The sequence below is a fragment of the Mustelus asterias genome, chromosome 20, assembly GCF_964213995.1.
Source record: "Mustelus asterias chromosome 20, sMusAst1.hap1.1, whole genome shotgun sequence".
Lineage (NCBI taxonomy): Eukaryota > Metazoa > Chordata > Chondrichthyes > Carcharhiniformes > Triakidae > Mustelus > Mustelus asterias.
Window position 1 is genome coordinate 49,998,316 of NC_135820.1, and position 24,668 is coordinate 50,022,983.

At 43.6% G+C, this 24,668-nt stretch overlaps 1 protein-coding gene across 1 annotated transcript in view; it reads left to right on the forward strand.

Annotated features, from left to right (window-relative positions):
* jph2 (junctophilin 2) overlaps positions 1-24,668 on the forward strand; it is a 100,036-nt gene that overhangs the window by 69,023 nt on the left and 6,345 nt on the right. Inside the window, exon 4 of the mRNA XM_078236515.1 lies at positions 16,997-17,940. Coding sequence (XP_078092641.1) covers positions 16,997-17,940 — 944 coding nt within the window. The remainder of the gene's footprint in view (positions 1-16,996; positions 17,941-24,668) is intronic.

Here is a 24,668-nt window from a genome sequence, read left to right on the forward strand (position 1 = left end):
AATGGAACCGCTCACTCAGTTTGAAAAGTGTCAGCATTAACCTTCGTTTGGTTTCACAGGGAACTTTGACTGTAAAATTGGATCTTGATTAATTTGTTTTGTGTTCAGCCAATAAAAACAACCACAGTCCAAGGTATTGCTCCTTCTGAGACCCCAGCCAAGGCCAAAGACGAGAATAGCCAGAGAAACCTTGTAAATGATCCACTGGCTCCAGTTAGAGTTGAAGAGAGACTTATTTTAGTTGCATTGCAGTGCTCTGATATTCTGGCTGGTGGTTTGCGATGGAAGTTGCTGAAGCATTCTTATTGGCATGATGCACCAATCCGTGTATGCTAATGACCCAGTTGCTGCAATGGATGGGCCCTGTCCTTCTCTGCTTGTGCAGAAATTGATTCCATTCTGCCATTCATCCGCTGGTAGGAAGGCCCAAATTAAACTTCACAGCTTTGGTCGATGCTCATCATTCGCCTCTGCTGACATGGATAAGACAGGAGCCCAATTATTATGTGAAAGTGTCAATTGAGAGGATATTTGATAGAGCTATTAAAATCATGAGAGGTCTGGACAGCATAGAGGGAGAGAAATTGTTCCCACTCATGAAAGTATCAAGAATGAGAGGGCACAGGTTTAAAGTAATTAGTAAAAGATGCAATAGTAAGTGATTTAAGGTAAACATTTTCGTGCAGCGGGTTGTTGGAGTCTGGAATGTTCTGCCTGAAAATTTGTTAAATGTAAGTTCAATTGAAGCGTTTAAAGAGGAAATAGACTGTTATCTGAAAAGGAAGCATGTGCAGAGTTTTAGGGAGAAGGCGGGAGAATGGAATTAGGTGAATTGCTCATTCGATGACCTGGTGAAGACATGAAGGGCCAAATGTTCTCCTTCTGTGCCTTACATTTCTGTGATACTGTGAATTTAAACCAGTTTTCTATTAATTTGTTGGCATGATATTGAAACATATAAGATTCTTGGGGACTTGACAGGATGGATACTGGGATGATGTTTCCTCTAGTTTCAAATTAGGGACAGTTTAAAAATTAGGAGTCTTCCATTTAAGATTGAGATAAGCATAATTTCTTTTTCTCAGAGAGTCGTGAGTTTGTGGAATTCTCTTCTCCAGAGGCTGGGTCATTGAATACATTCAAGGCCGCGTTAGATAGATTTTAAATAAACTAGGGAGTTAAAGTAATGGGGGAGCAGACAGGAAAGAGTAGTTGAAGCCACAGTCAGATCAGGCATGATCTTATTGCAGTGCTTCCCAAATGTTTTCCCACTGGGACCCCAATTTGAGTCTTCAAAAGTGCCATAACTCTCAGAGGAAATTGTGAGAGGGTGATAGGAGAGAAAGACAAGCTTGCAACCCCAGAATCATCTCATAACCCCAGTTTAGGAAGCCTTGTCTTATTGAATGGCAGAACAAGCTCAAGGCATCAAATGGTTTACTCCTATTCCTAATTTTGTGTTCTTGTGCACAATGCCAATGCACATTGTCAACTTTTTAAATGGGCAAAGATCTTAGTTTTTCTTCTGTTACTGAAATGAATCATAGAATCATAGAAACCCTACAGTGCAGAAGGAGGCCATTCGGCCCATCGAGTCTGCACCGACCACAATCCCACCCAGGCCCTACCCCCACATATTTACCCGCTAAGCCCTCTAACCTACGCATCTCAGGATTCTAAGGGGCAATTTTTTTTTTAACCTGGCCAATCAACCTAACCCGCACATCTTTGGACTGTGGGAGGAAACCGGAGCACCCGGAGGAAACCCACGCAGACACGAGGAGAATGTGCAAACTCCACACAGACAGTGACCCGAGCTGGGAATCGAACCCAGGACCCTGGAGCTGTGAAGCAGCAGTGCTAACCACTGCGCTACCGTGCCGCCCTGTAAATGATTATAAGATGGAACAGAAAAATGCATGGAATGGGATCTAAATCAAAGAATTAAGTATTCAAATATAAAATACTGCAGATGTTGAAAACTGAAATAAAAAGGGAAAACTCTGGACTTATTCAGCATGTCATGCAGCCTCTGTGGAGATAGAATTAGTATTTTGGTTTGATTACTTTTTGTCCAAACTGGTAAAAGTTAGACATGTAGTACGTTTTATGTAAGTACAGAGGCTGGAAATAGAGGAGGCAGGGGAGGAGGAACAAGAGGAAAGTGTGTGTTATAAGGTGGAAGGCCAGAGAGATTAAATTGACAAAAGGGGTGAGAGCACAAGGCAAGAATGATGGTAATAAGAACATAAGAACATAAGAAATAGGAGCAGGAGCAGGCCATCTAGCCCCTCGAGCCTGCCCCGCCACTCAACAAGATCATGGCTGATCTGACGTGGATCAGTACCACTTACCCGCCTGATCCCCATAACCCTTAATTCCCTTACCGATCAGGAATCCATCCATCCGCGCTTTAAACATATTCAGCGAGGTAGCCTCCACCACCTCAGTGGGCAGAGAATTCCAGAGATTCACCACCCTCTGGGAGAAGAAGTTCCTCCTCAACTCTGTCTTAAACCGGGGGAAAAAAAATTAGATGGGTCCAGAGAAAGTATAAGTGAGAAAAGCAGAAATATTATCAACTGCAGTCCGAAAATTGGTTAAAACCTAAAATTGTTGAACTCTGTGTTGGGTTTAGAAGGCTGTAAAAAAAAAATTGAAAGATGACATGCCGTTCCTCACGCTTCCGTTCAGCCTAATCGGAACAGTCTTGGGAACTTTCCTCCCTCTTCCCCTGCCTCTGGACTTACAACCTTGCGGGGATGACTCTCCCAGCCTGCTGCGCAAAAGCAGCACAGCGGGCAGGGAGATTCAAGTAGAGAACGTTTAACGGGCTCCCTGCTGAACGCCACGGCCTCCGCGAATCTCTGGCAGCTGGATTTTCAGCACCGTCAGCTCTATGCCAGAAATCGGTGTGGAGCTGTTTAATTTATTTAAATCCTAATTTGAATCTATTTTGCATATAATTAGCAGGCCTGGGACTGAAGTCTCTGCGCCCGCTGGAGTCTCTGCCCCCGCCAGGAGTGTTTCACTCCAGGAGGGTTTACAATAGCTCTCCACTAGCGGGGAGCTGGCGGCCCAAACCCTTGGAGTGAAGGGGGGGCCAATCGAGGTCGCCCAGCAGATCTGGGGGATTGCTCTCTGGGCATTGCCAGGTTGGCAGTGCCAGCCTGGCCCCCAGGCACTGCCCAAGAGGCAAAGTGCCAATGCCCATCAGGCATCGGGCAATGCCTAGGGGGCAGGGCCTAGTGGGGGCAAGGCTTATAGGGAGCAGGGCCTCTGTCAGGGGGAGATCGGTGGACGTGGTTGTCCCACTGCCACTTTGCACTGTCAGAGGTGGGAAACCAGCAATCGGGGCTGGCCATCGGAGTGGGGGGGGGGTTGTCAGCCTGCTGTGTGGGGTGAGGGCTGCGGGGGGATGTCTGGATGTAAGTTGTGGAGGGGTGGGGAGGAGATCGGACCGTTTGGGACTTGGGTGGGGGGGGGGAGGGGGTCGAGGAGGTTGGCCCAAACAGGTTTGGGGGGGGGCTAGCGATCGGTGTGTGGCAGTGTGGGGGTCACGGTGCTGGCCAACGATCAGGAGGCAGGCAGTGCAGTGCTACTGCGCATGTACCAATCTCAGTGCTGAGAGCACTATACTGCCAGCCTCGCCAGCGGGAATAGGCCCCACCCACTAATTTCTCACGAGATTCGGGCTAGTGCACTCTGCAGTGCACAGAGTGTGGGAGATTCATTTTGAAACTCCCACTGAAAAAAAAAGCGGGATTTGCTCCAGTTTTTATGTGAATTCGACACTTAGAATTCTTTTGGGAGAATCGTCCCCTACACCTTTAACTTTTTACACTCCTGATGAAAGGTTATCAACCTGAAATGTTAAATCTGTTTCTCCATTAGATAGTCAATGTTTCGCAATAAATTAAATCCTTGTTCTGATTCAACTTTTTCATTTCTGTTGTAATTTAAACTTCAGAAAGCTTAGCGATAAACTGACTGAACTGAAATCTGCACTATGCAAATAGGTTATGAATCATTTATTTTTGAAACAATTAAAGTTTTCGTGCCTAGAATAAAAGAGATGGTTTTACACCACTAAACGGTTGGAAAATATTTTTCCTCCTATTTATACACATAAAGCCCAATGTAGTGGCAGCTCTGCCTCTCCTTACTAACTATTTATAGGCCACAGTCTTGAGGTGCTTCCATCCCTTTTAATTCTAGCAGCAAGACACCAGTTTGTAACATAAGTGCCCTGCACAACTGATGGCTGCCAATCTAAGAAAACAGGTTAGAGTTGGACAGTCATTCAGTCTTGCCCAGATCCTCCTCCAACATTGAACTCTCCATAGAACAAAATCCATTGTGCTACCTTTAAATATTGTTAGAATGACCAGCCAACATCAACATTTTTCAAGACTCTCTGTATTCAAAATGGGATTCAATGCCTTTAATAGAGTTTTGGGGAATGGTGAAAATATAGTAGGACCTTTGCTTGGATTGGCTGAGTTGGATTTTATAACAGAATATTTCTATGCCTATAAGGGCTTAAATCTTTATGATCAAGGTTTCTCATACTATAGTAGTATTACCCTAGACATGGCAGCATCACATTTTACTTGTGAAATGCTCAAATATTGGACATTTGGAACAACCCCCAGTGGTCAGTTCGTTCAAATTGTCATATTATTTATTATGATCATACTAAAAGAATACATCTAGTGTTGTGAATATTTAGTTCATGGGTTCATGTGTCTTACTATATATTTTATAGTTTTAGGAACTGAAGTTAACTGTAGAAATTGGGATAAATGCAATTAAACAAACTTCAGAGTCTATTACTCTTGAAAGTTTGGAGCTGGGTTGACTAAAGAGGTTAACAGCTGTGAAAGATAAGATCATAAATCAGCAGGTGATCTTACTGGGCTAAAGAGCTCGAGGTGGAATGTTTGCAATCCTTGCTAGAATGACAGTCCAGAGGGACGTTTTGGTTTTGGGAGGTAGAGCTAAATTAGTTCAAAAGCATTCAGTGAATCCTTAAAGGTTGTAGAACTCAGTTACTTTATTAGATCAAAGAAGAAATTGTAAATGAGGGATAATTAACTTAAATTTATCTGGATGTTTCTTAGAAAAGTTGGTTGCAGTTTGGATCTCGTATGGTTTGCTGTTCATTGAAAAAAGACAGCTAAAATAAATGATAGTTAGATAAACCTGCAATGGAAGCAGAGTGAAAACCTATCTTCGTCATTTACCATGTGGAATGTGGTGAGGTTTAATTTCAGGCCAGAATTTTCCGCTCCTGTTCTTTTTCAGGCACCAAGAGCTGACAGATGCATTCTTCACATGGGCACATAACTACGTCCATTTCAGCTGGGATCAGGCTAGCCAGAATGCAAGAACCATGGGATTTGCCCAATTTTCTGGCTTTCCACAGGTGCAGGGTGCCACTGGAGCACTGGAGCACTTTGTGGCTCTCTGGCTTCTGTGGTGCAAGGACAGCAGCTCATCAATCACTTGCAGTTCATTCCACTTCCCAAAGTGTTCAGTTGGTCTACGATCACAAAAAGCATATTCTCCAAGTATCTGCTAGGTTCTGAGGAGTGTGCACAGCTCATACATCCTGAGCCGCTCTCAGATCCCTGCCATTTTTGACAGTCCACAGGGGCTACAGGATTGGCTCCTCAGGAACGTGGGGTACCCACTGAGGACATGGCTAACGATGCCTGTACGGAGGCTGCAAAGTGCAGTTGAAACCGGATACAATGAGGCTCATACTGGAACTCACACTTTGGTGGAGCAGACTATCGGGATGCTGAAATTGAGACTCTGGAGCCTGGACTGGTCTGATGAAATCCTGCAGTACAGTCCACAGAAGGTGTCAAACATTGTGGTCACTTGCTGCCCCTTTCACAACTTGGCACTTCAACAGGGGGAAGGAACGGCCTGAGGAGGAGATGGAGGAGTGGTATGTTTCCTTGGATGAGGAGGACTTGAGGTGGAAGATGAAAAGGAGGTCCTGAAGGATGAGGAGGCTGGCCATGAGGCTATGATCATGGCCAGATGGGGCAGACCAATTCAGGCTGTGCTTATAGCCACCCGATTCATGGATTATGATGATGATGCAAAATGCTCTTATGTCTGTCTGCTGGTAGGCACACACTTACTGGTAAGGCTTGTGTTATGGGAAGCGAGTGGCTGTCCATAGTCCCAAAACTGCAGGAGGATGATGACGACTTGAAGTGGGGAAAGTTCATTGCTCTTTAAAGAGCTAGTGTGAATGCTTGACTCCTGTGTGGTACTCTGTGACCTGAATCATATCATGGCAATGTTGCACAGAGTGTTTCACCTCACCCAAACTCAGGAAACTATGTCATCAGAACAAGGAGCCATAAAGAGGGTGCAAGAAATGAAAATTTATTTACAGAGATGAGCCCTATCTACAAGTGGCTAAAACCCATGACCATGCTATGCAACTAGACTTTCTTAATCGTTCTAACTCTGCCGCTATGTCTTGGTATATCCCCAGGATCCACAGGGAAGATGGGAGGCAGCCTGTCAGCCACGCCCTGTTGCCTGTGATGACCCTGGTGGGCGTCCTCTAGAGGGCTGAGACCTGGAGGACCCTGGCATGCATTCAGGGTCCCGCTGTGTGGCAATGGCACTCTCCTCGGCCTGTGGAGCTGGAGCCAAAATGGTCACCGGAAGAAGGGCTGGACACACCCAGAGTTACCTGAGTGGATGGCCCTGAGCTGTGCACCGGCTTTTCCTCATCTCTTTGGATGCTCAAGGGCCTCTGGCTTCCTTCTTGGGATAGATGGGCAACTGGAGTGAGCTCAAGATGCCCCGCTGTCTTATAGCATTGGCACTCATGGATGCCCACAAGTGCCTGCGCCATGGAGTGCATGACCTGAAGCAGTGCAGGAAAGAGCTTTGCACTGCAGTCATCACCCAGGTGTTAACCTATTGACTCAGAGTATTGGCGCTATCTCCTCAGACAGAAGGCAGTAGGACTCCTCCGTTCTGTCTTTCAATCTGAGCAGTGTAGCTGACATCCCTTCCTGATGTTCCTGACTTTGCCTTTGGAGTTCCAGCAACTGAGGCATAATCGAGTCTAGAGGCATGTGATCTGCCTCAGCAGATTTTTGGCCTCCAGCAGTCCTCCAAGTGCAGGCACTCGGGGACATCCTGCCTCCGCCTGCTTTGGATCAGAGAGAGTGAGGTGCTTACCAGTTTGTGACCCTGAGGCCTCTCTGTGATGGTTCTTCAATTTCCACATCAGAGAGATCAGCTTTGCTGGTGTCATACCTTTCTTGGACCTAGCTGATGGACTCTCTGGGCTACTCCTCTAATACGCCTATGAGAGAAGGGAGATTTCATTAGTGCATGATCGATATGATTCAGATACAGGAGACATGACTTACATCAGTTTGGTGTGATAGATGATGTGTTCTGGATCCTCACTTGGATTATTGGTACCCACCTCACGATCGATACAGGAGTGGCTAGGTTCCTCCCTGGCCAACTGGAAGACTCTCTCCTTGAATTTGGCGAAAATTTACAACGAGGGCATCCCTCCGCCATCTGGCATCTCTCTCTCTTATTGTGAGCCAACTTGTCTTACATAGAGACTGATGGAGAGAATGTAAGCAAGACGTGTGCCAGGGCAGATGCTAAGGATGCCAGACTTGTGTGGATGGTGAATGGGAGCAGTGAGGTGATGAGGACATGACCCACAGGAGAGATGAAGATGTGTATAGGAGAGTGAGTGGTGTTGTTCCTTGAGCTGGCAGTGAGTGAGTTTCCTGTGGATGTGTGATGGATGTGTGAGAATTGAGAATGATGGGAAGAGTGACTTACCCTTGCAGGACGGAAGAGATCATTCATCCTTTTGCGACACTGTCCTCCTGTGCAGAGAGTTGGCACTGACCATCAGAGAGTGTTGATAAATGTTATGTGTTTGATGTAGTCTGTATGGACTTTCAAAAGGTATTTGATAAAGTACCACATACGAGCTTGTCAGCAAAGCTGAAGCCTATGTAATAAAAATGGTAGCATGGGTATATAGTTGCGTGAGTGACAATTGTTTTTCAGACTGGAGGAAGGTATACAGTGGCATTCTCCAGGGGTTGGTGTTAGGACCACTACTTGATCTGTATTTGTGATATAGATTTTAGCGCCCAGGAGAAAATTTCAAAGTTTGCAGATGACACAAAACTTTGAAGCATTGTTGTGGTAGCATGGCCCCTTTAAGAGGTGCGCCTTCATGGGCCACATGACCATGCCAGAGCCAATGGAACATGAGCACATGAACCTGGGCCAATTGGGAGCGAGGGCGAGTAATCCCAGGGCTGGAGGACTTCAGTTGGAGTCAGGGTATTGTGAGTAGACCTGTATTAGTAGTGCTGTTGAACCCTTCATGTATTTAGTTCTTCTTATCAATAAACTCTTTAGTTAATTGTTTGCCACATTGAGTCACCTTGAGTTATTGCACTGGTGATGAGGAAAAACCGGATCAGTCATTGAGAAGCCCGCAAGTGCAGAGTTGGAGGGGGTGGAGAGTAATCACTTGAACTCAAAGTACAAAAGGGTAAAGACTCTGTCTTAAGATGCCATTGTTTGGGAAGATAGAACCATTTGACCCCGAGATCGAGAGTTGGGGGCAGTATATTGAGAGACTGCGGTATTTCTTTGTGGCAAACTAAATTGCAACTGAGGAGAAAGAGGAGGTGATACTGCTCAGTCTGTGACCCACACACTTAAAACCTGATGTGGAGTTTGACGTCACCTGAAACTCTGGACACAAACTTGGACCAGTTAGTCAATTTGGTTAAGGATCATTACAACCCCTGACCTTCCATAATCATGCAAAGATACAAATTTCATTCAGCAGCGAGAGAGCTAGGAGAGCTAGTGGCCAGACTTCGACGGTTGACTGAGCACTGTGAGTTTGGTTCTTCATTGCGAAACATGTTGAGGGACCGTTTAGTATGTGGGAGCAACGACCCCAAAGATGCTGCTGGCAGATACAAAACTTTCACTGGAGAAAGCAGTGAAGATGGCCCAAGTGACTGAGTGCGCCAAGCGAAAGGTGTGTGAGCTGCAAGGCATACAGAACGAACCAGTTGTGGCGGGAAATGACTGCTGCTAGGAACAACCCAAGTGACGGTGCAGCAGAGCCTGAAGAGTCATTCAGCACCTCGTCTGAGACGTGTTTTACGTGTGAGAGAGACTACCCCCCAGAGATGTGCCGATGCAGACATTTTGTCTGCTTCAGATGTAAAAAGAAGAATCATCTGTAAGCTAAATGCATAGCGAATCAGGCTGCACAGAATACTCCACGATCTCGTGTTGGCACAAAACTATGGTGGTGAACCTGCCTGGGTGCCAGGAAGATTTGTGGAGAAGACAGGGCCAGTCTCGTACGTGGTGGAGGCACAGGGCCGCCGAGTGAAGAAGCATGTCGATCACCTAACGCAAAAGAATGGAGCCAACTCCAGGTGATGATTAAGTGTGCCCCGCTTCAAATTTGTATGTACCGACCATTGAACAAGACACTTCCATGCCCACGGTGGGACCAAGCCAGCCTTGGCTTCAGTGGTCGAGGCAAGGAGCCGACCAGGGCTTAGCTCCAGAGGTGGCTGAAGAGTCTGCTCCATTAGTGGATCCTGTGTTGTCGGCTGCTGAAGAACCCCTGGCAGAGTTGCAGTCTTCTTCCAGAGTCTGGAAGTCTCTGGAGTGGCTGATGTTATGAACTGTTTTCTCCTGGTTTCCCTTCTGTAATATTCTTGTTTCTCTGCCTATACGTTAACTGTTGTTCTTTTGTTTTACCATAAGTAGTCCAAGAAGTTAGGGGGGAAGGATTGTGGTAACATGGCTCACTTAACAGGGCGGCACGGTAGCACAGTGGTTAGCACTGCTGCTTCACAGCTCCAGGGACCTGGGTTCGATTCCCGGCTTGGGTCACTGTCTGTGTGGAGTTTGCACATTCTCCTCGTGTCTGCGTGGGTTTCCTCCGGGTGCTCCGGTTTCCTCCCACAGTCCAAAGATGTACGGGTTAGGTTGATTGGCCAGGTTAAAAATTGCCCCTTAGAGTCCTGAGATGCGTAGGTTAGAGGGATTAACGGGTAAATATGTGGGGGTAGGGCCTGGGTGGGATTGTGGTCGGTGCAGACTCGATGGGCCGAATGGCCTCCTTCTGCACTGTAGGATTTCTATGATTAAGGGGTGATCCTTCACGGGCCACGTGACCAGGCTGAAGCCAATGGAACGTGAGCATGTGTACCTCGGCCAATCAGGAACGAGGGCAAGCAGTCCAGGATTGGAGGGCTTCATTTGGAGTTAGGGCGTTTATAGTAGACCTGTACTGGTAATGCTGTTGAACCCTTCCTTCTTCATATCAATAAACTCTTTAGTTAATTGTTTGCCATATTGAGTCATCTCAAGTGTGAGGTGGGGAGTGATGGATTCAAAGAGGGTATTGAAAGGCTGATGGAATGAGTGTACAACTGGCAGATGAAGTTTATTGCAGAGAAGTATGAAGTAATTCATTTTAGTAAGAAGAATGAGGAGAGGCATAAAGAATAGAATTTTAAGGGGGGGGGGGGTGCAGGGGCAGAGGAACCTGGAGGGATATGTGTACAAACAGTAAACCTGTAAAAACCCTGGTTCAGCCTCAACTGGAGTATTGTGTCCCACTTCTGGGCACCACACTCTGGGAAGGATATAAATGCGATAGTGAGGGTGCAGAAAATATTTAGTACACTTGTTAAACCACTAATTAATTTGTATGTTTCCTTCAAATAAAATATAGGCACATAAAATTCCATTAAATGTTTAACAAAATATTAAAGTATTGCCGTTATTTTTCTTAAATGATTACCCTTTTATAAAATATACCAGAACAAATTTATAAATCTGTTGTATAGTTATAGAACAAAAAGCCCCTTCTAGATTAACACAGTACATAATTCTGAAGGGAAATTAAGAATAGGCCATAAATGTGGGCTTTGCCAATGACACTCACATCTCAGGAATGAATAAAAAGAAATGATTCCACAGAGTTTTACGATGCATGTTTAACAAGAACTTAACAACTACATTCTTTCCTGTTAACTCCTTTCCTCAGTTTTATCATGCTGTAAATTTTATTTTGAAGGAATCAACTAAACATGATGATGTCAGTGTGACAGCAGTAAGAGTCTCTAAATCACGATAGTTGCTGGAAAGTTCATGACCTTTGTGTTATTCCAAAGTATACTCACGTCCACTTTTACTCACAGTGACCAAAGAAATTAATGTCCCTAAAGGCCACTTGCATTACTTAAAGAACCTAGCAGATTGTAGGATAGTGCTGACTTTCACACAAATTTACCATAGAAAGTACCTCTGTTTGAAAACACGATGTGGAGTTGCTGGCGTTGGACTGGGGTAAGCACAGTAAATAGTCTCACAACACCAGGTTAAAGTCCAACAGGTTTATTTGATATCATGAGCTTTCAGAGCGCTGCTCCTTCATCAGGCGAGTGCAGGATTTGTTTCACAAGCAGGACATATATATAGACACAAACTCAACGGTTAGAATGTGAGTCTTGACAGGTAATCAAGTCTTTACAGGTGCAGACAATGTGAGTGGAGAGAGGGTTAAGCACAGGTTAAAGAGGTGTGAATTGTCTCCAGCCAGGACAGTTAGTGAGATTTTGCAAACCCAGGCAAGTTGTGGGTATTACAGATAGTGTGACATGAACCCAACATCCCAGTTGAGGCCGTCCTCGTGTGCGGAACTTGGCTATCAGTTTCTGCTCGGCGATTCTGCATTGTCGTGTGTTGTGAAGGCCACCTTGGAGAACGCTTACCTGAAGTTCAGAGGCTGAATGAAAACACATTCTAGTTTATACCACTATTCTACTGAGAGATGAGGTGGAGCTGAGTGTCATCAGTGTAGATGTGGAAACTGATAATAAATAATCCAGTTGAATTATTTATGTCAGCTTTTACAAGACCCCAGAATGTACACCAAAGCAAGATATTCTCAGGGATCTTAAAAAGATGTTGGCCGGAATTCTCCATTCATGCTGGCAATGCACCCCTGCCCATAGCTCTCCCACCAGCGTGGGGTGAGGCCAATGGGAATTCCCATTGACAGTGGCGGGACTAGAGAATCCCGCTGCTAGCAAATAACGCCTCACCTCCTGTCAGCAGGAAACAGGTGGCTGGGAGGTCGGAGAATCTCGCCCGTTATTCTTCAAATTCCTCACTATATATCAGTCACATTTATTTATTACAAAGTGCCACTGTCATAAATGTTAAAGTTAATTGATTTCTTTGTAACCAATTTATAAGCAGGGTATGAATGACAACAGTCCCGCCTAAAATATAAATTAACTTTGCATTTTTATAAATTAATCCCAAATTCTATGCTTAAAATGCTTCATTGTTTAATAATAATTGATTGCATTAAAGAGGGATCAAAACATTCATCCATCATATTCTACAGCATTGACTTTCCAAACTGTCATAATCCAATAATCTTCATGGCAATTGCGTCTGCAATGTTTTCATCATCACAGCTGTCAACAATTGGATTGTGCAATCTGTTCCTTATCTGAAGGCATTGGAAATTCTTAACACACCTTAACAGCAATTTAACCAGTGGTATAATATGTTTTCTCTCAGTTCATTTGTCATTTCTAATTGCTTACCTGAGCGGAAATCTCCTCCAGTTAAATATTGGGAAGACTAAATATCTTCAGGCCCTGCCACAACTTCCATTTCCTAGCCATCGATTCTGTCTCTCTCACTGCTTGAACCAGACTCATTACAATCTTGTTGTTGTGTTTGGCACTAAGGTGAGCTTCCAAACACGTATTTACACCAGCATTAAGGCCAGTTATTTATATCTCTGTAACAATGTGACATAAGCATATAAGACTTTTATCTTTTATAAAACACTCTCCTTACCTATAGTTATTTTGATCTGCAACTTACAAGAGAACAAACTGATTTAGAAACATAGAAAATAGGTGCAAGAGTGGGCCATTTGGCCCTATGAGCCTGCACCACCAGTCAATATAATTATGGCTGCTCATGCACTTTCAGTATCCCACTCCCGCTTTCTCTCCATACCCCTTGATCCCTTTAACCGCAAGGGCCACGTCCAGCTCCCCCTTGAACATATCTACTGAACTGGCCCCAACAGTTTTCTGTGGTAGAGAATTCCACGGGTTCACAACACTCTGAGTGAAGAAGTTCTTCCTCATCTCAGTCCTGAATGGCTTACTCCTTATTCTTAGATTGTGACCCCTAGTTCTGAACTTCCCAACAGCAGGAACTTTCTTCCCACATCTAGCCTCTTCAGTCCCATCAGGATTTTATATGTTTCTATGAGATCCCCTTTCATTCTCCTAAATTCCAGTGAGTACAAGCTCAGTCGATTCAGTCTCTCTTCATATGTCAGTCTTGCCATTCCGGGAATCAGTCTGGTGAACCTTCGCTGGACTCCCTCAATAGCAAGAATGTCCTTCCTCAGACTAGGAGACCAAAACTGCACACAATACTCAATGTGTGGCCTCACCAAGGCTTTGTATTAATGAGCAAAACTTCCTTACTCTTATACTCAAATCCTTTTGCTATAAAGGCCAGAATGCTTTCCTCACCGCCTGCTGTACCTGCATGCCAACCTTCAGTTCCACCATGACACCCAGGTCATATCGCACTTCCCCTTTTCCTAAACTGTCACCGTTCAGATAATAATCTTCCTTCCTGTTTTTGCCACCAAAGTGGATAACCTCACATTTATTCACATTATATTGCATTTGCCAAGTATTTACTCACCCAGTCAGCCTGTCCAAGTCACCCTGCAGCCTCTTAACATCCTCCTCACAGCACACATTGCCACCCAGCTTAGTGTCGTCTGCAAATTTGGAGATATTGCATTCAATTCCTTCATCCAAATCATTTATATATATATATAGACTCACTCAAATTCAGATTGAATGAATATTTAAAGCAAAATAATGTCCAGGGCTATGGAGAAAATAAATCATGCAGTATATTCACTTTTGGATTGCTTAAATGCAACAGCATAGACAACGTGGACCAAATAGTCTCATCCTATGCTGACTCCAGGATTAATTGCTTTTTATTTAATTAATTGAATGCATATTCTTCAGAATGAGTTACAACAGCCATTACGATCAGGTGAGGAAATTCAAATGGCTCCCTTATTTTCCCCGCCTTTGATTGCAAGGTTTTTGTTAAAAAGAATATACATTCTAATACCGAGTATTTAACTGTGAGTAACCCAGAAACAGAAATGGGCTAATAGGCCCACCAAGTCTGTCATTCAGTTAGATCATGGCTGATTACCTATCTCAATGTTATTTTCCTGTGCTATCCCCATAACCCTTGGTATCATTAGTGTTCAGTAATCTATCAATTTCTGTCTTGAACTTGCTCCATGATTGAGCTTCCACATCCATCTGGGGTAGAGAATTCCAAAGATTCACCACCCTTTGAGTGGAGAAATTCCTCTTCGTCTCAGTCCATGATGGCTGGCCCTTTACTCTGAGACTGTGCCCATTGGTTCTCAACTCATCAGCCAGGGAAAACATCCAATCTACATCTACCCAGTCACACCTTGTAATAATTTTGTAAATTTTAATGAGTTCACCTCTCAATCTTCAAAACTCTAGAGAATATAGGCTTCGTTTCCGCTATCTCATCATAAGACAATCCTGTCATCCCAGGGATTAGTTTGGTGAATCACTATGCATGGCAAGTATATCCTTCCTTAGCTAAGGAGATCAAAACTGTATACAGTACTCCAACTGGGGTCCCACCAAGACTATATACAATTTTCAGCAAGACATCTTTACTCTTGTACACAAATCCCCTTGCGGTGAAAGGCAACATACCATTTGCCTCCCTAATTGTTTGCTCCACCTGCATGCTAACTTTTAGTGACTCACAAACAAAAAACCTAGGTTGCTTTGAAAATTAACATTTACCAACACCTCACCATTTAAGAAATACTCTGTCTTTCTATTGAAGTGGATAATTTCCCATTTATTCACATTATATTCCATCTGCCATGTTCTTGCCCATTCACTTAACTTCTTTATGTGTTCGGACCAAAAAAGACACGACGGGCAGAATTCTCCTATGTGGGACTAAGTCCTGTTGTGAATTCACGTTGATGTGAAATCAATTTTTGGGACTCCCACTGAATTCTCCATTCCTCCCCCCACATCCATTATTTATCCTGCCAGTGGGGGCATGGGAGAAATCAACCCAAACAGATAGACTTATTTGAATTTTATTTAAGGGTAAAGAGGGTAGTTTTTTTTATTATGCTTAACCCAGTGAAAGTAAAAATAAATTTCAGAAAGCTCTGACTTTCACAGACACACAAACATATATGCAGGTGTGCATGTGCACATACACATGTACCACAGAGTGGAGGGGATAGATTAGGTAATGTAAAATTCAGGAAAATTAAGGTGTGTATGGCTGCTGAAGGTTGGGTGACTTGGTTGGCTTCAGGCTGAACTCGGTGGTCCTGCTGCCTCCACTTGGTGTGCTTTTGGCTTCAGGATGTTTTAAAGCTGTAGCCAAATTATCTATCTATTCTCCTGGGGTTGAGTTCTTTGTTTAAATCTCTATCTGTGGCACCTGGGTAGTCAAAATCAGCAGACGGAGTTCAATTCTTGCAAATTGGATGGAGAATGGGGAAAAAGAGAGAGAGAGAGAACCGATTCAGGGTCTTTTTCCTTCAGTGTCTTAGTTGCTTGTCTAGTTCTGCAGAGAAAACAAGTGCTTAAACTTATTGTTGGCTTGTGACCATTTCCTGGCTACATGACATTGCCCTGCAATTGCCCAGTGACCCAAATATGGTTTGGCTTCTGTCTTCTGATTACCTCGATTAGATCAAAGCTAGGAATTCCTCTCTCAGTCCGGGTTCCATCATCCAAATGTCTAATGACTTATCTCTGACCAGTTGAGTACCAAGGTGATTGAATGATTTACTAATGAGTTAGGAGATGGCCCCTGTTCATCTCTTTCAAGACCTGGTGCAGCTTTTCAGACAGGTTGGCTTCATTTCAGTAGTTTTGGAATGCAGAAGCAACAGTGATGCAAATGTGCATCCATCTTTTACTGCGATCCCAAGTCACTGGAATGTGACTTTAGCCTATTAAAAAAAAAACAATTGGGTTTCCAGTCAGTAAATCTAAAATTCTTTTTTTGACATAAAGCATCGTCTCATATCATAGCCCAAATGTTGTCAAGGAAGATATGTAAAATGGTTCAGACGAATTTCTGAACCATTGAAGTGATAAGTGGAGACAAACGCAAAATAGGGCAGAAGGTAGAAACCTGAAATAAAAACAGAAAGTACTGGAAATACTCAGCAGGGTTGGCAGTGTATTTGGAAAGAGAAACAAAGTTAAAGGGCAAGATTTTCCCACGGGCTGTGGAACCCTGATTTTAACACCAAATAGAGGTCCTGAGGCCGCACTTACTGGGAACCAATTGGGGAATATATTTTCCTGGAGGCTGCCTTTGCGTTCCTGGTATGCACGATTAGTAATATCTTGGAAGCATTGTTCACATTCCAAGAGTGAATGATGGAGGTCATTATCCAAGTGTTCACTAGCAGCAAAGAACTTTGTATATTCAAATAGAGATAAGCTGCCATCGAATTGTGGACCATGACACATAGTAATAGTTCTCCAGTATATGCTGGTAGTGGATAAGTTACCAGAGATGCAGCTAGCTGCCATGGACTGAGGATTAACTGTAATATTTGGAACTATTTGACAATTCAGTATAATACAATTTCCTTTTGGTGCAGATATCATTGATTATTTTTTATTAATGTCTCTGTTTAGCTTCTTTGGTGCAAAGGAAGTGAACAGGTTTGCTTGCATTGTTACTCTGATGAAATAATGTAGAGAAGTCTGCATATCCTGAAATTGTACTGAAACAGCTAATTATTCTTTTTCAGGTCCTGAATATCAGAAGAGAAGATTACTTCAGGAATTAATAGAGAATGGGGATCATGTGGAAAATATAGAGCAGGAACCCCCATCAATCGAAGAGCCTCCACCTACCCCTCCAGAGAGTCCTGGACTCCATGAGAAAGCAGCAACACCAATTGAGTCATCTCCTGCTGGTACTCCTTCACCAAGTCCTTTGGAGACACCGCCAGAGGTCAGGAAAGTTAGAGGATCAAATTCCAAGATGGAGGACTCCAGCCACTTGAGTCCTGGAAACTGGAACGGAGAGCAAAATAAAAGTAACCAGTCTAATAGCCGTCCTGGAACACCTTCTGGTTTACTGACCTTGCAAGTTGAGAACACATCGGCTGCCAACAACCGAAATCTTCCCAGGCCGTCCAGTCATCAGAACAACAGAAGAACACCAACAAAATTGGAGGAGCAACTACCAAACAACTATGATTTGGACATAAAGCCGCTAGAAAGAATTGAAAGCAAGCCTATTACAAATCAAAAGATCAAGTCAAGAGAACCTATCCCACTCCACCACCTGCATGATGCCAAATTCCACGAAAGCTATCACAGTTATGCTGTGCGGACACAAGTAGGACCTCCTCCTTTAGATTTAGTGGATGATGAAGCTCCTGTCAAATTATTGCCAGTCAAGAAAGAAGAAATCCCAGCAAAACCTTCAACACCAGAGCCAAAACCAGAAGTCAAAGTAAAAAAGCCAGAACCAGAACCAAAGCCAGCGCAAGTGCAACAAACTGCACCGCATCCCAAACAGGAAAAACAGTTGCAACCCCAGCCAGAATCCAGACTTCAGTCCAAGCCTGAGCCCAAGCCTGGGCTTAAACCAGTGTCAAAACCAGTGTCAAAACCAGTACCTAAGTTAGTAACACAACCTGAAGTAACAGGGAAGGAGGTTGCAGAGGTGGCACCGTTTGATCAGGTGAGTTGATTAGGGCACAGGGATTATGCATGGATTTACAAATTGATTTTACGAATAGTTGCCTTCTATGACACAAAGTAGATTTTAGCACAGCCAGATAATTAGTCTACTTTATAAATACCCTCCTGGTATATTTGGAAATTGCCATTAAAATCCTGGCATGAACAGAGTGGGAATGGAGGGATACAAAAGAGTGGTCTAGTTTGGACCAGGGAGTGGCGCGGGCTAATTGTTCCTTGTTTCTCGTTTCAAGGCTTCATTCTATGATCATCTTGCTGGTGCCAGTACAGAGCGAGACTGTGGATAGTTGGGAACCTGTCTCGGGGGCAGGGAATTCATATGGGGTTCGTGGAAGTGGAAATGACTAGGGTTGGGAAGCATTTTCCGATCAGGGCCATTGTGATCTCCTGGACTCATTTTGATCGCCTCAGGGGGTCGGAGAGGAATTTCCCAGATTTTTTTTCCCCATATTGGCCCTGGGGTTTTTCACTCTGGGTTTTCGCCTCTCCCTGGAGATCACATGGTCTGGAATGGGGGGGTGGGGGTGAGGTAATAGGTTGTAATGAACAAAGCATCGTAGCTGTGAGGGACAGCTCGGTGGATAGGATATTGGTATGTAGATAGGCTGGAAAATTGGGCGGGGATCCTGGATTCAGGATTCAATCCTGGACCGGGGAGCGGCGCGGGCTTGGAGGGCCGAAGGGCCTGTTCCTGTGCTGTATTGTTCTTTGTTCTTTGTTGTTCTTTGTTAAAGGGGCAAGGCCACATTGTTAATTGTATATCAATTGTACGCAGGTGACAAGCATTAATTTGAGCACTGATAAATAGACGCTCACTGAAACTGTGATGGTTGAGTTTGGAGGTGTATGTGCATCTCTAAATATATAATATATATATTATATATAGAAGTGTTTAAAGATTAGTCCTAGTGCTATCCTTCACCAACTGGCTTTCAAGTATAGAACACACATGCCATGTCATTAGTAGTTTGATTTATTTAAGCATGGACTTAAATAATAGTTTAGAACTTATATTGGGTTAAGACACGAGCTTGTACCTCTATATTTTCCTACATGCATGCAAGTGTGAGAAAGTTGTCTATGTCTGATTTAGTGAAGCATTCAAGGCACAGAAGGTACTTGTGCCAACTACTTACAACAGAACAAGAAGGTGAACTTAATAAGTATAATAATCTTCTGTTTAGTGAAAATAACTTGCTGGATTCTTTTGAGATTACTGGATGCTGTGATGGGGACTTCAGGTTGTTTCTGCAGAAATGAGCAGAATGATCTTCCTAAACATTCAGGTTCCTTAAATTCATAGAGGAAGAGAGCTTAAAGAGGCTCTAAGTGACATCAAAATGTTGTGAATGTATTCAAGAGGCGGCTAGATATAGCACTTGGCTTGAATGGGGTCAAAGGTTATGGGGAGAAAGCAGAATTAGGCCACTGAGTTGGACAATTAGCCATGAATGTAATGAATTGCGGTGTAGGTTCAAAGTGTCAAATGGCATCCTCCTGCTCCTATCTTCTATGTTTCTATGTGAACGAGATCTGCAATATGTTGCAAACAGCTCTACTTGACAGCCTAGCACCAAGGCTGTTTCATCAGAATAATAAAAAGGAATATTGGCAATAGGAGGAGAAGAAGGAATCAGGAAGGCCTGAAACTTTAGTGGGTTGGCATCTGGACCGATACCCAATGCCATTTCACTTCCATTGAAAGTAAGTTCTGGGCTGGAAAGCCCAAGTTTCACCTTCCTGTCCCACCTCCACTCTTAAATAGCCAAAGTTATAATAATTCTATACACATACCTTGGGCAGCGTTATCCCCAAGTTAACCCTTGCTCTGCCGAGCACCTTTTCATTACAATGGCATGCAGGTACATAATACAACATCCCCCTTTTTTCTCAGGAGAAAACTTTTCTCCCTTCCAACTATTTGCAATGCAATCTTTACTTACTATCCCTTCTCCCTCACCTCAAGTCTCTGACTTTATAAGCTTGGACAGTGTTTTCCATGGTGTCTGCCATATTTTACCATTTGGTTTCCCAAATGGAACTTTCATATCCACATGTTTCTCAATTTTAGCCAAATATTTGTTTGTTATTTCATTTTCAGATCATTTGGCAAGCTTAGGAATCTTTTGATTCAGCTGAATGATTTTCAGTACGTCTGAGATATCTAGTGTTTTTCTTCAATGAATACATTGCGCTCCAGGGTCAGATTCATATTTTCCAATCACATTTCTGTCTTTTTGTTCTCTGACTGCAGTTGGACTTTGCCCTTGTCCTTCACCTTGGTGGTTAGCACTGCTGCCTCACGGCGCCAAGGACACTGGTTCAATTCTGGCTTTGGGTGACTGTCTGTGTGGAGTTTGCATGTTCTCCCTGTGTCTGTGTGGATTTCCTCCAGATGCTCCGGTTTCCTCCCATAGTCTATAGGTGTGCAGGTTAGGTTGATTGGCCATGCTAAGTTCTCCCTCGTGTCCCAAGATGTATAGGTGAGGGTAGGTATATATGTGGGGTTACGGGTATAGGGCCTGGGTATGATGCTTTGTCGGAGAGTCGGTGCAGACTATATGGACAAATGGTCTCCTGCACTGTAAGGATTCGATGTGGTTTCACTGTTGGCCAGGTCTGTCTCTGGGGAAGACTTAATCTGTTTCAGTTCTGTAACTGTGCTACTCATGGCTTCATTATCCACTCGCAGCATTGAAAGTTCTCTCGCTTTTCCTTTCAATTTTTTCTCTTTTCCATTCAATTGCTTCTTCAGCTCTTCAGTCTGTTTCTTGTAGCTGTTGGCTTCCTTTTGGAATATGGAACGAATGCTGAATCCGTTCTGCTAACTGGTTCTTCAGTTTGTTCAGTCATGTGAAATTCATTTTGCCTCTCTTCGTGATTTCCCAGTGGAACAAACTTCAAGTTGAAGGATGAAATAAAAGCAAAATATTGCAGGTGTTGTAGATCTGAAATAAAAACAGAGAATTCTGGATAAACTCCGCAGGGCTGGCAGCATCTGTAGAGAGATAATCAGAGTTAATGGGCGGGAATTTAAGGCCTCACTTGTCCCGAAACCGTAAAATCCCTCCCGTGGTCAACGGACCTTCCCATTGTCCGCCCCTCACCCATTCTGATATCCGTGGTGGGCGGAGCGGTAAAATCCCAGCTAATGTTTCGAGTCCATATCACCCTTCCACAGAACTGCTCTGTTAACTTTGTTTACCTCTCCACAGATGCTGTCAGCCCTGCTGAGTTTATCCAGCATTTTTGTTTTATTTGACTTGAGGGATTCTTGTAGCATGTGAAGGTCCGTCAACAGGTTTTCCTTTTCATTGCGAAGCTCATTTGTGTCATCTTACATTTTTCAGTAATTCAACAAAGTCTCCTCTAATTTATTATGCTGTGCTTCATTCTGCTGTTCAAAACACTCTTCATTTCTTCATGTTGCTCAATGGTGACATTCCTTTTGCATTTCATCTTGAAGGACAATCAGCTGTGCTTTCGGATATTTATTTTCTTGTTGACCTTTTGCCAACTCATTCTGGACTTCAGTTCATCGTCTCGTTGCCTCAACTTGAATCTTGTGCTTCAAATCTTCCAGTTCAGCACTGATCCAAATATTTACCCGTGGAAAAGTTTAATTTACGTTTAGTGTGTTTTGTTTTTTTCAGTTACTTCAGTTCCATTCACAGCCATCTGTGCACTCCGCACTGCCATCTGCTGTTGCAATTTGGATACTGTGTCAGCATTTTCAAGAAACTTTTTTTTTGCTCAGGTTGTCTGCAGCTGTCCATTTTCTTTGTTGCGAGTTCCCTGCGCTTTTCAGATGCTGGTGAGCTCCCCAGCAATCATGGCTGCTTTTGTTTATAACTTTCAAAACTGCAGCAATTTCTTTGCAGGGCTGCAAAGACCAGTTTCAGGATGATTCTTTTGTGTTTTTTCAACTGTGCAAGAATTTTAGATGTTAGACATCCCATGCTTCAAGAGTTTTAGCAGCTGTGTGCTTTTTCAAAGTTACAAGCTGTTACTAACTCTGCAGCACTTTTCTATAAGGAAGCCAGGAGCTCAATATCTCTCCCAAGCTCTGTAGGTCCTTCTCTTTACTCTGCAAGTTTTTTTCTCTCAAACCTTTGACTCTGCCAACCAATTTTTATGTCACTATTTTTAACTTCAGTGCCACATGGCCACCACCTTTTTTTTAATTCATTCATGTGACGTGGGTGTTGAACTTGGTGTTCCCCAGCCATTTCAGAGATCATTTGAGAGTCAACCACATTACTGTGGATCTGAAGTCACATGTAGGCCAGACCAGGTAAGGATGGCAGATTTCCTTTCCTAAAGGACACTGGTGAATCAGATGCGTTTTTATGATCACCTTTAGACTTTTGATTCCAGATGTTTAATTGGCAACACGGTGGCACAATGGTTAGCTCTGCTGCCTCACAGCTCCAGGGACCTGGGTGGCTGTGTGGAGTTTGCACATTCTCCCCATGCCTTTGTGGGTTTCCTCTGGGTGCTCCAGTTTCCTCCCATTGTCTAAAGATGTGCAGGTTAGGCGGATTGGCCATGGTAAATTGCTCTTTAGTGTCCCAAGATGTGTAGGTTAGATGTAGTAGCCATGGTAAATGTGGGGTTACAGGGATGGGTAGAGTGCCTGGGTAAGATACTCTGTCAGAAAGTCAGTGAAAACTAGATGGGCCAAATGGCTTCTTCTGGGATTCTATGAATTTAAATGTCATCATTTGCCATGGTGGGATTCGAGCCTGGGTCCCCACAGCATTATCTTGGATTACTTGTCCAGTAACAATATCACTACTGTAATCTGCTGAGCCCTGGGACAGCCATCACTTCTGCAATGTAAGTACAACTTTGTTTTTGTAATTTCACTCCCATCTTGTAAACTGACCAGGTTCTTTGACTCTTGTGTTACTCAGGATCTTGTAATTTTTGTTTTTGTTCAGCTGTCTTCATGATCTAACCAGGTTTATCTTTTTCTTTTACTCTCAACACTTGGGGGTCTTGCATTGGATTCCCACTCTCTCTGGTGGATTCCTCAACTTCTAGGTCTATAATGAAGCTTCTTCAATTGTTTCTTCAATTTTTCTTCTTAGGCACACATTTCTGTGGTCTGGCTTCAGCTGGTTTTAATTTTTCATACCGTGTGATACTGTTCTGAGTTCATTTCAAATGCCACCTTTCATACCAATGCTGACGTTTGGCATGTTGTGTCCCACCGCTGACGTGATATCTTTTAGGAGCTTCAGTGCTGCCAACCATGTTGTAATAAGGTGTTAATACTGTGCACCATGTTGCATTTTGGATTTGTCTATGGTGTCTCATTTATGGGGGGCTTGATACTTGTATGTTTAAACACAAATTGTTTATTGTTGATCTTGAACTATTTATAGATCCCAACCAGATATTGTCATGCATGGAGCTGCTTCTCCATACAAGCTACTTCGAGTGTTCTATCTGAGTCCAAAACCATGAGATTCCATACATTGTTAGGGACCAGATCAGAAACCCCAAGGTATATTGTGAAGTTAGACTGGACCCCAGCTATTTTTTGATTTTGGCATTTGTGTGAAGATAAGGTGTTTCACTCCAGGTGTGATTCAATTGACACACCAGGAAGCTTTTATTAAAGCAAACTTTAGTTAACTATAATGAATGAATTAGCTTAACTTTTACTGATTGAAATACTTAAACTTGACAAGATGCAATTCTTAACTTCTAACTTATCTCTATTAGTTCCAATTTGAGCAATATTCCTCATAGGCTTAAACACTTCTTCTAAAATCAGTTAGCAAACAACACATGCTTGCTTGCTTTTTACTTGTTATTAGTCCTAGAGCCTTTGAACACCCCTGGAAAAAAATACAAAGGGATACCTGCCGTCTGACACTCAAACAGCAGCCTGTAGAGTACGAGAGAAAAACACCTCTTGCTTCTTTCAGGCTCAAGCAGAAACTAAACGTCTTCCCTGTAAACTTAGCTCCATCCATTCACATGACTCTATCTCTTGTCAACCAACCTGATTAAACCCTGCTCTGAAGCCCCAGGAGAAAACCCTAAAATACACACAAATGCATTATCTCAGATTAAAACAAACACCCCATTATCTCAGAGCAACTATTCTCCTGCATTCTCAGCATGCGGGCTGCCTTCATAGAATCCCCATAGTGCAGGAGGAGGCCATGTGGCCCATCAAGTCTGCACCGACCATCATCCCACCCAGGCCCTATTCCCGTAACCCCACATTTACCCTGCTAATCTTCCTGACACTAGGGCCAATTTAGCATGGCCAGTAAACCTAACCTGCACATCTTTGGACTGTGGAAGGAAACCGGAGCACCCGGAGGAAACCCACACAGACATGGGAATGCGCAAACTCCACACAGACAGTGTCCCAAGGCTGGAATTGAACCCTGGTCCCTGGTGCTGTGAGGCAGCAGTGCTAATCTGCACCATGTAAATAGAGCTGACTTCTAAACATACCCTTCACAAGAATCATTATATAAATACATTTCTTAAAGGCACAGCATCATCACAACATCATACCATGGGGAGTGCTAGTCCAGTCCTACATTAACCCTTGCTCTGCCATGCACTTTTTACTACAACAGCATGCCACACAACTTCATTATAACATTAAATAACCACCTTGCCTTCTTGGAACCCCTGGCATGCCTTTGTTAAACTGTAAATAGACAATCTGCAATCAGG